General features: G+C 41.6%; 1 protein-coding gene across 1 annotated transcript in view; it reads right to left on the bottom strand.

Moving 5' to 3' along the window:
• Positions 1 to 8,346: 8,346 nt before the first annotated feature.
• fam169ab (family with sequence similarity 169 member Ab) overlaps positions 8,347 to 11,860 on the bottom strand; it is a gene marked incomplete at its 3' end in the record, with an annotated part of 44,878 nt that continues 41,364 nt past the window's right edge. Inside the window, exon 14 of the mRNA XM_084324809.1 lies at positions 8,347 to 8,351. Coding sequence (XP_084180935.1) covers positions 8,347 to 8,351 — 5 coding nt within the window. The remainder of the gene's footprint in view (positions 8,352 to 11,860) is intronic.

Raw genomic sequence — 11,860 nt, 5'->3', positions numbered from 1 at the left:
GGGAACGAGCCTTTATAGCGTCTCTGCTGCTACACAAGAGGTTTTTAGCTGATACATAAATGAGAGTGTCATCGGCGTACATTTGACAACCAGCTCTTTTACAGCATGTTGGTAAATCATTTGTGTATACGCTGAAAAGTAGAGGTTCCGAGATCGAGCCTTGTGGAACGCCCATTCTGGATCGCCCCCGGGGGATTGGATGTTCTGCATTGATTTGAACGCCTTGCTCTCCACATTAAAGGTGCTAAGTTTGTTCAGAACGAAGTTCAGACCGTATTTGTATATTTCTGTGTACAGTACATATACACCTGTGTACACTACAGTACATGGTATTCTGGTGTACAGTCACTTCCGGTTGTAGTAACATGCGAGGTATATGATTGGCTGTCAGTCTTGGTAAGGCGGTAAGCCTTTGTTGATGGGAGTGTTGTAAAAAAGAGACTCTCGCAGGTGATGAAGGAGCTCTTGACCAAGAGAGATTGACGTGGTGAAGAAGAGTGTCATATATAAAAGGAGACGGCGGTTATTACTCTCCTCCAGTGATACGTGTGTTTCTGTCAGTTACGTCGCCCATCCATATTATGTCAGTTCATCATTGTCTTTATAATAAACTGACCGCTTGAAGAAGCAACCAGAAACAGAGAGGGCTGGTCGCCGACAGAGAAGAGGACCGAGGAGCTGGTCAGGCCCACTGGACCAACTCACTACCAGAGAGGAGGAGCTGGTCAGGCCCACTGGACCAACTCACTACCAGAGAGGAGGAGCTGGTCAGGCCCACTGGACCAACTCACTACCAGAGAGGAGGAGCTGGTCAGGCCCGCTGGACCAACTCACTACCAGAGAGGAGGAGCTGGTCAGGCCCACTGGACTAACTCACTACCAGAGAGGAGGAGCTGGTCAGGCCCACTGGACCAACTCACTACCAGAGAGGAGGAGCTGGTCAGGCCCACTGGACCAACTCACTACCAGAGAGGAGGAGCTGGTCAGGCCCACTGGACCAACTCACTACCAGAGAGGAGGAGCTGGTCAGGCCCACTGGACCAACTCACTACCAGAGAGGAGGAGCTGGTCAGGCCCACTGGACCAACTCACTACAGAGAGGAGAAGCTGGTCAGGCCCACTGGACCAACTCACTACCAGAGAGGAGGAGCTGGTCAGGCCCACTGGACCAACTCACTACCAGAGAGGAGGAGCTGGTCAGGCCCACTGGACCAACTCACTACAGGGAGGAGGAGCTGGTCAGGCCCACTGGACCAACTCACTACCAGAGAGGGGGAGGAGCTGGTCAGGCCCACTGGACCAACTCACTACCAGAGAGGAGGAGGAGCTGGTCAGGCCCACTGGACCAACTCACTACCAGAGAGGAGGAGGAGCTGGTCAGGCCCACTGGACCAACTCACTACCAGAGAGGAGGAGGAGCTAGTCAGGCCCACTGGACCAACTCACTACCAACTAGGTCAACTGTCTCTCCTGTCAACTGTCTCCCCCCCTCTATTTTCACCCTTGATGGTTGTTCTACTGAGGTTATTGGAACTTACAAATACCTTGGCATCTGGCTGGACAAGAACCTAGATTTTAAACATCATATTGATGCTTCAATCAAAACACTTAAATTCACAGTTGCCTTTTTCTATAGGGATAAATCATGCTTTTCCCCCCGCCTCTCGTAAACAGGTGGTTATGGCCCTTTTTGTTGTTGTCAGAACTAGATTATGGTGACATAGTTTATATATTATTTGCTTGTCCTACTGCCTTAGCCAAACTCGATCTGCTTTACCATGCCGCTCTGAGATTTATTTCCAACTCACCATAATAGGAGTCCTATAATAATAATAATAGTAATAATATAGGACGCATCACTGTACACTTTACTCACTAATTGGTTGGACTTCACTGGCTACACGCAGGTTGCAGCACTGATATGTTTTTTATATATAAGGCTGTTCTTGGTAAACTTCCATGGTACATCAGTTCCAAGCTTGAATAAATTAAAAACGCGCTCAATCTCAGATCCAGCACCTGGATGTGCTTTAAAATATCGCCCGTGCCGACTGAGGCAAGTCAAAGAAGCCTATTTTATTTCAGTCCTTGGTCCTGGAATGACCTCCAGACACGCCTCAAATTAGTCCTCTCCAATCTCTTTGTGTTGCTTCAAACTAAAAATATCTGAAATCCTTGCCACCTGCTGCTCCTGCTTTGATGTGTAGCACTTTTCTACAGGTTGATTGTTACTGTTTTATTGTGCTTGTATTTTATTAATAAGCTGAATTAAATTTTTCATAAAAGTTTTTGGTTGTATGGTAGTCTACTCTACTGTATGTGTATTGTGCTTTGTTATGTATATGTATTGTCATAATTCGTGCTTGCCTTCTTGGCCAGATCACCTTTGAAAAAGAGACATCGGTCTCACCGGGGAGGAGGAGCTGGCCAGGCCCACTGGGCCAACTCACTACCAGAGATACAGGTAAGCCCGTTTTCATTACCCAGTCTGACAAGCAAAGCTACCATTTAAACCAAATGATCACAGGACAAGTACAACTGGGTTCTGGTTATCCCCTGGACAGCGGCCATTGAGATATATGTACAGGACCGGTTGGACCTGTGACAGTACATACAGTATACAGTACTCCTGTACACAGTACATCTATGGTATATTCCTGTGTTCAGTAAACCTATAATATACTCCTATGTGCAGTACATATAATCTTATGTACAGTACACATATACCCCTGTGTACATTACATTTACTTGTGTGTACAGTACATATACTTGTGTGTACAGTACATATACTCCTGTGTACAATACATATACTTGCATGCACAGTACATATACTCGTATGTACAGTACATATACCCCTGTGTACATCTTACAGTATACTCCTGTGTAAAGTGCATATAGTCTTGTGTACATTACATTTACTTGTGTGTACAGTACATATACTTGTGTATACAGTACATTTACTCTTGTGTACAGTACATACACTCCTGTGTACAATACATATACTTGCATGCACAGTAAATATACTCCTGTGTACAGTACATGGTATATTCCTGTGTTCAGTACATTCTATAATATACTACTCTGTACTGTAGATATACTCTTATTTACAGTACATATATACTCATGTGTACAGTACATCCCTTTTTATTTTTATTTTAAAATATTTTTTTAACAAAACACCACAGCACACAATACAGTAACAACAACAATAATAATAATAATAATAATAATAATAATAATAATAATAATAATAATAATAATAATAATAATAATAATAATAATAATAATAATAATAATAATAATAATAATAATAATAATAATAATAATAATAATAATAATAATAATAATAATAATAATAATAAATAATAATAATAATAATAATAATAATAATAATAATAATACTAAACATAACAATATCAAATAACAACAATAACAGTATAGTAATCAAACATGTAATCACTTTTAATCAGTTCATTGTGTAGTTTATTATTGCTTTTACTATTATGTTGGATTGTGAAGAATGATACTCCGGGGAGATCATAAAACTCTCTTAGGTCCTGAAAGGCTTGAAGGCCGTTTTTATCATATATATGCCCCAGAGTATGAACTCCCCTCCTCTCCCATTGAGGGATATTAATAGGTTTGTGCCCAACAAGTAGTTGTTGGTTATGAAAAATTGGAGAGTCTAGGTGCCATGGACATTTGACAGCACAAGACCTCTGTACATTACGCCACATTTGAATCACGTGGGATACAATCGGACCATATCGTAGTTGGCATTTTGATATAGGAGTATTAGAGTATACTACAGTACATCCTGTAGTCTTTGTGGTGAGACCGCTGCTGCTTCTAAGGAGCGCCAAGACACAGCAATTTCAGGGTTAAACCAGCTCATTCAGGGTCTCAGCGAAAAGGACCAAAAGTACAACTTAAAATCGGGGATTGCCAATCCTCCATCGTGTTTCTTACGTTGAGTGATAGTTCTTTTGAGTCTTGGGCGTTTGTTATTCCAAATACATTTGGATATCATGGTTTGTGTCTTGCGCCAGTGGTCTATTGGGGGAGGGAGGGGGAGCATTGAGCTAACAAAATTAATCCTAGGAAGTATATACATTTTTATTATGGATGCTCGTGCCTGTAATGAGTTAGGAAGGCCAGACTTTCTATCCAGATCTTGGTGTATTTTATTATATGTGCCTGTAAAGTTATATTTGGTTATCTGGTTTAGCGTGGGAAAAATCTCTATGCCTAAGTACTTGAAGTGGTCAACTATGGGGATGTCAGCCGGTAGTTGCACTGCCTTGGCCAACACATTCAGAGGTAGACAAGCTGATTTGGGCCAGTTAATTTTGAATCCTGATAGTTTGGCGAAATCGACTATTATATTGAGGAAATTTGTGGCTGAGTGGGAAGGGTCTTTCATAAAAATTAGTAGGTCATCCGCATAAAGAGCCATTTTGTGTGGTGTGTCGTTGATTATTATAGGGTACATTTTATCCGTTTGTCTAATAAATTGGGCTAATGGTTCGAGGGAAAGCGTGAATAGTCCAGGACTCAGAGGACAACCCTGTCTCGAAGATCTGGAGACCGGGAAGAGTGTGGAGCATATTTTGCCTGTCATTATCATTGCTGACGTGAGGAGTAGAGCACTTGTAAAAATTCATTACCAAGTCCCATGGCCTCTAGTACAGCCCAAAGATAAGACCATTCTAGATTATCGAATGCCTTCATGGCATCTAGAGACAGGACAGGCCAGGCCAGGCCGAAGTCCTTACTGTTGTCAATTACATGTTATAATCTTCTGAGATTATCCACGGCTAAGCGCCCCTGAATAAATCCAGTTTGGTCACAGTGTACCAGCACCGTCATATACTTCTGTAGAAGTCAGGCTTGTACTTTGGCAAAGATTTTGACATCGGCCGCGAGAAGGCTCAGGGGCCTATAACTGCCACAATCATTGGGGTTGTTGTCCTTTTTGAGTAGTAAGGATATTAAAGCTATATTTACATCTCTCGTGAAACCCCCCTGTTCAATGGCATGTTCAATCATTTCGACCAGCAATGGGCCCAATTGGTCCCAAAAAGCTAAGTATAACTCAGGTGAGATCCCATCCCAGCCTGGTGCCTTACCCCTCTGCATCTCAGCGATTGTCTCTCTGAGTTCCATGAGAGTAATTGGTTTCCCCAACTCTCCGGCCTCCTCCTCGGATAATATTGGTATTCCAAGCCCACTAATACATGTGTACAGTACATCCTGTATAGCAGGGGTGGCCAACCCGTCATTTGCATGTTCTTGGTATCCGTAATGCTGAAAATATACACTTTGACTGCTGTTTTGACAGGGTCGAATGAATGAATGAATGAATGAATGAATGAATGAATGAATGAATGAAAACTTTATTTAACAGATTGCAGAATGGGTACAATACAGTACGGCTCAATACACACAATTGTTAAGGGGATGCAGACCAGAGAAAGACATTTGTCTTGTTTACATCAGGGTCCCCCATTTTCAATTCATAGCGACATTTATGACATACACAACATACATGACATCATGGCATTTATGGCATAGGGACATACATGACATACAGGTATATAGTACTGTTACATTTGTGACATATACGATATGCAAATATACAGTACTGTTACCCATAGATCCTAACAGAGAATATATACATATGATGGGGAGGAGACTGTACATTAGGAGGGGGTGGGTGGGTGGGATTGGGCGTTGTTAGGGTCTTTACTCTTGGCTACATTTGAAAAGAAAACGCAACATTAATTCATACATTCTGTAGAGATGGATTTATGGCCTGATGTCATTTACCCCTGTGTACAGTACATATACTCCCATGTACAGTACATATACTCCTGTGTACAGTACATATACTCCTGTGTACTACATATACCCGTGTACAGTACATATACTCCTGTGTACTACATATATCCGTGTACAGTACATATACTCCTGTGTACTACATATACCCGTGTATACAGTACATATACTCCTGTGTACTACATATACCCGTGTACAGTACATATACTCCTGTGTACTACATATACCCGTGTACAGTACATATACTCCTGTGTACAGTACATATACTCCAGTGTACAGTACATATACTCATGTGTACAGTACATATACCCCTGTGTACAGTACATATACTCCTGTGTACAGTACATATACTCCAGTGTACAGTACATATACCCATGTACAGTACATATACTCCTGTGTACAGTACATATACTCCAGTGTACAGTACATATACTCCTGTGTACAGTACATATACCCGTGTACAGTACATATACCCCTGTGTACTACATATACTCCTGTGTACAGTACATATACTCCTGTGTACAGTATATACTCCCGTGTACTACATATACTCTCATGTACAGTACATATACTCCTGTGTACAATACATATACTCCCGTGTACAGTACATATACTGCTGTGTACTACATATACCCGTGTACAGTACATATACCCATGTACAGTACATATACTCCTGTGTACAGTACATATACTCACTGTGTACAGTATTATACTCACTGTGTACAGTATATACTCCTGTGTACAATACATATACCCCTGTGTACAGTATACTCCTGTGTACAGTACATCATATACGCCTGTGTACAGTACATATACTCACCATGTACAGTACATCCCCCCCGCCTCGCCCGCTGCACCTTGACAGTTGACAGTACGCTCCTCGGGCTTTATCTGATGACATACACACAGCGCCCTGCCTCAGCGACCAATCTGTCAGAATGCATGAAAAGGGCTGAGTTACGATCGCCGAGAGAGATTTCAGGCGGTTGCAACACGGACAGCCCAGATCGGGGGGACTGTCAGCGTGTGACACTCAGATTTATCCACACAGCCTCTGCGGCTCTTCTTTTTTTTCTCCCAAGGTTTACTAGATAGATGGAGACCATAAAATGATGCATGCACGCTATAAAATGAAGAGGAAGGGGGTAAGCCATGCGTATAGCCGGGGTGCCAGGCTCTGGTGTTTATGCAGCGGCAGCCCCGCCTGGTGGCACCTATAGGACACACTTAAGTCACGGCTGAGCGGCCGGAAATAAAACAAGCGGCAGCAGCAGCAGCGTCGTCCCGACGACCGCGAGCCACAAACGTTCTCACGTCCGACCAGCCCCTCCGACTCTCCGAGGCAAGTGTCCTATACACGCCGCCACTCACCTGAGTACAGCACGTGCCGTATAAACACAGTTCTCACAGCCCAGAAAATACAACCAAAGACTCTTTATTATATAGAGATATTTATTGGCTGAACACAAAGTTGAAATAATGATGATAAACAGCAGTTCTTTACCAATAATAAAGGTCACTTTTGCAGCGGGGAAAAACAGATCCCACTGACTTATATAGTACCACATCGAGTAAATAATATACCGATGATATATCCTTATCAGGATGGACACCACCTCCAATTCTAAAAAAAAATATGAAACGCCTGTATTTTTTTTATATTGATCAAACCGTATGTATTTAGGGACCATTGTCCCCCCCCCCCCCAACCACCTCCAATGTAGATTACCCAGTATGGTTGTCAATATCCCAGTGTACCCAACCCCCCCCCACCCAACCTCCTCCAATGTACAGTTTCTACGTCAAATGTATATACTCCCTTTTCCTGACTCCTTCTGTATCACAAACAGTACTGTATTTGCAAATCTGGTATGTCATAAATGTATAGATGTAGCAGTACTGACTATCTGTATGTCATGTATGTCATATATGTCCTGATGAATTGAAAATGGGGGACCCTGATGTAAACAAGACGAAAGTCTTTCTCTGGTCTGCATCCCCTTAACAATTGTGTGTATTGAGCTGTACTGTATTGTACCCATTCTGCAATCTGTTAATAAAGTTTTCAATCAATCAATCAATCAATACTGTGTGGGGTTGAGAGAAAGAGAGAGAGAGAGAGAGAGAGAGAGAGAGAGAGAGGGAGACAGACAGAAAGAGAGGGGGGAGAGAGGGAGGGAGAGACAGAGAGAGAGAGGGGGAGAGAGAGAGTGTGAGAGAGAGAGAGAGAGAGAGAGAGAGAGAGAGAGAGAGAGAGAGAGAGAGAGAGAGGTGGGGGCCTCTCAGAAATGCAGAACCACAGCACCACCAAGTGGACTCTACCTCTCTTCACCATTTTATAGATCATCTATATGCCGTATAGGCTATTGTAGGCTACACATTTTTGGCTGTTGACATTATTCTTTGAGGTGGCATTGCAAAAAAACAGACCTGTATCTGATTTAGAACCACATATGAAAGTGATTCAAATCAGAATTGAACATTACAGATTCGATGAGACAGTGCTGTTCACACTGTCGTGAGAAAAACAGAGAGTCAGATATGTGTCAGATTCTGGTCATTTTTGCCTGCAGCGGGAACATAGCCCATATAACAAACAATGGTCTGGCCAGGAAACCTGCTCCTAATCCCTGTAGAAATAAATCCTGGGATCGGCTGGGAGACAGATAGATAACAGATAGGTAACACGTGGTGCAGATTGAACATGTGCTTCACCTTCCTGCAGATGACAAGCCGGTATCCCATTTGACCAATTCTTTCTAAGGCTACGTTCACACTGCAGACTGAAAGTGGCCCAAATCCCATTTATTTGCTTATGTGACTCAGATCTGATTATTTCATGACAGTGTGAACATCACAAATCACATGGAATCTGATCTTTTCTATTCTGCTTTGGGCCACTTTCATATGTGGTCCTAAATCACATACAGGTCAGATCTTTTTGCAATGCGACCTCAGACTCATGCGACTTTGACAATTGTCACAATTTTGACCAGAGCTATTCTTTTTTTTAATTACAGCACCTTTAAGAAAATACAGCTTATGGCACCTTTAAGTAATTTCACTCCATGTCTATATAATGGAGCCACAATGGCGATTTCACCTGGTAAATTATCAGCAGTAACATCTTTCGTAAAACATTTCTGTTAAAAACATGTGAGAAGCAGATTAATAGCAGGCGTCAGAGCGGGTTTGAGGAAACATGACAGCAGTGTAGTCGAGGGTTTACCCATCGTTTACCAACCTATCGTTGTAATTAATTACCATTGAAATACACAGGAAGGTGGGGTCACAGTATAGCCCCGCCCCCTTCCATGTTATTCGGTTGTTTAAGTCATGACGTATATTCATACCGTCTTCATACCTGTATCACTGCACATATTATACTACAACTCTGTACATCCGATTAGCACTATTACAATACTCAGTAGTACTAATTTGTATATTTAATCACCTGTATATTGCTGTTGCAATTTACTGTTACATTTGCACTCTGGTTGGATGTCAAACTTCTTTTCGTTGTACTGTACTTGTGCTGTATGATGACACTAATGAATCTAATCTAATATTCATGTCCGGGGTCAAACGCTCTGCTTCAGACAGCGAGAGATACTAGGAGCACAAACCCCAAACATATCTTTTATGCCTCAGATCTATTAAAACAACAAGGGACTCAGCACTGAGGCGTGTTGGAAAGACCAGAGCCTCGGCCAACGCAGGAAGCCTGGCCCCCGGAAACTGTTTACGTCACGACGTAACAACCGAATACCCATCGTCGATACTACACTACTGTACCACAAGGATCCCTTAACACATCTACCGCCGGAAACGCTTTAGAGAATTATTGCCCACCATGCGTTGACCGCCAGACCTCGCTGTAGAGCGTTATTGAGATCAATATTTAATTTTTTCGCCATGGCCATAATTCATATATACATTATACACCCGCGACGCTCAATACGCTCAATACCGCCGCCTGGTTGATGGTCGGGCGAGTTACACTCGCTTACAGGATATGGCTGCTGTGCGTCGATTAAATTCATCCGGCTGTCACATATCGTTGCAAGGCTCCCGACAGACACAATGTACATAATGGATCGCTTTATAAACTTAATAATCGATATGATTTCGGCGTTTATTGCGACATACAAACCGGAAATGGACCTAGGCGATCAACGTAAAATAATTGGGATCTTTCTCCTCCAGTCTCATTGGCGCATGGTAAGGGGACACTAATATTATTTTCAACCCAATTGTCCATGTCTTTGTTTGTAAACCATCTGATCAATATATCCACCCATACTACATAAAGCATTTACTGACAATCAAGGAATTATAAACGACCCCCCCCCCCCCTTTCCTCCACGCATGATGAAGCATAACGTATACGGATCATATACAGTTTAATTTTTTAATATAGCGTGTATAGGGGGGAAACGGCAATCGATAATCTATATATGCGTTTAGGCCTATAACTCACGTTCTAGAAATTACTGCAGAAAACGATAAAAACATAATTATATTCTAGAAGGTATTTTTGTATGAATGTATGAATGAAAAAGTATAACGTTCCGACATCCTGAACGATAGATAATCGATGTTGAATGGGCCATAGTAATGTCAATATAGCAATACAATTTAAAAAGTTATAGCCCTGCAAAGAAGGTAAACATCTCCATAGGCTTTCAATGGTGGCAGACTGGGTACTTTGATGAGTACAATGGCTGGCAGTCAATGTGTTAAGAACATTTAGGTAAACAAGACCCATTACAAGTAAAAAAAAAAAAATAAAAAAAAATAAACCAAGTATACAGACAGAATGATATAGTGGTCGACAGATTTATACTAAGGGTCCATGTCAAGCACCTCCCCCGTGATCTCCTCTGATTCCAGAGCATAGAAAGAGAAAAGATCAACCATACAAATGTCTGTGAAAAGGGGAATACCGCCCACATTAATAAATCAAATCAAACATGTTATTTCCACGTCTTGGGATAGTTCAATCAATATTTGTGAACATGGGCTACTCTCTCTCCCTCCCAAAGCCAGAAACCAAACTTGTGATGTCATCGGGTATAATGTCTGGGGCTGCTCTATAGACGATGAATGGGAGACTTTGTGGACCCATAGAATCTGTTTTTATACCCAGAAACAGAACATTTATCCACACACACAAAACGTTGTTACATATCTGTAGATACTACTATCTATATCTGTACATATCCCTTACCTACTCTTACTAGTTACACAGCGGCCAGTATGACTTACTAGTCATAATAGTAAGTGTCTTTATAGTGTCTTTATACCTGCATCACTGTACATAAGATATTCCTTTATTGATCCCCTTGGAGAAATTCAGGGTATATTAATACTACAACTCTGTACATACATCTGATTAGCACTATTACTCAGTAGTACTAATTTATTATTATTTGAAACCCAGTTTAATCACCTGTACATTGTATACTACTATCGCACTTTACTGTTTACATATGCACTCTGGTTGGATGCCAAACTTATTTTCGTTGTACTGTACTTGTGTTGTGCTGCACGATGACGATAGATTTTAATCTAACCTAATGTGACTGGGTCCTAATGTTAAGATTCAATTATTTAGTTTGGGTCCCAATGCTGGAAAGGTGATGAACACAGGTCTACAGGCGTGTTTAATTCAAGGCATTTCTTCCAGATGTAGCCAGAACCTGAAGGAATGGTGGATGCCAACCCTATTTCCCTAAATCAAAAACATATGTACTGTACTTGTGCTGTATAATAACAATACATTTTAATCTTATCGAATCTAATCCCCTGGGTGTTTTCAGTGTCACCTATATAACATTGTCTATGGAGAAGCCCCAGACTTTACACTTGATGACATCATGACCTTTGAGAGTAGTTTGTTCCGATATTAGACCATTAGGAATAACATGTAGGAATTATTAAATTGGGTGTAGTTCCCCTTTAAGAACTGCACTGTAACGTCTATGTGCTTAATAACGAGACAGGACGTCATTTGGAGAAA

This window comes from Notolepis coatsorum (assembly GCF_963971535.1).
Source record: "Notolepis coatsorum genome assembly, chromosome: 11".
NCBI classification, from domain to species: domain Eukaryota; kingdom Metazoa; phylum Chordata; class Actinopteri; order Aulopiformes; family Paralepididae; genus Notolepis; species Notolepis coatsorum.
Note: the sequence above shows the minus strand (reverse complement) of the source record. Positions and strands in the feature narration are given on the sequence as shown.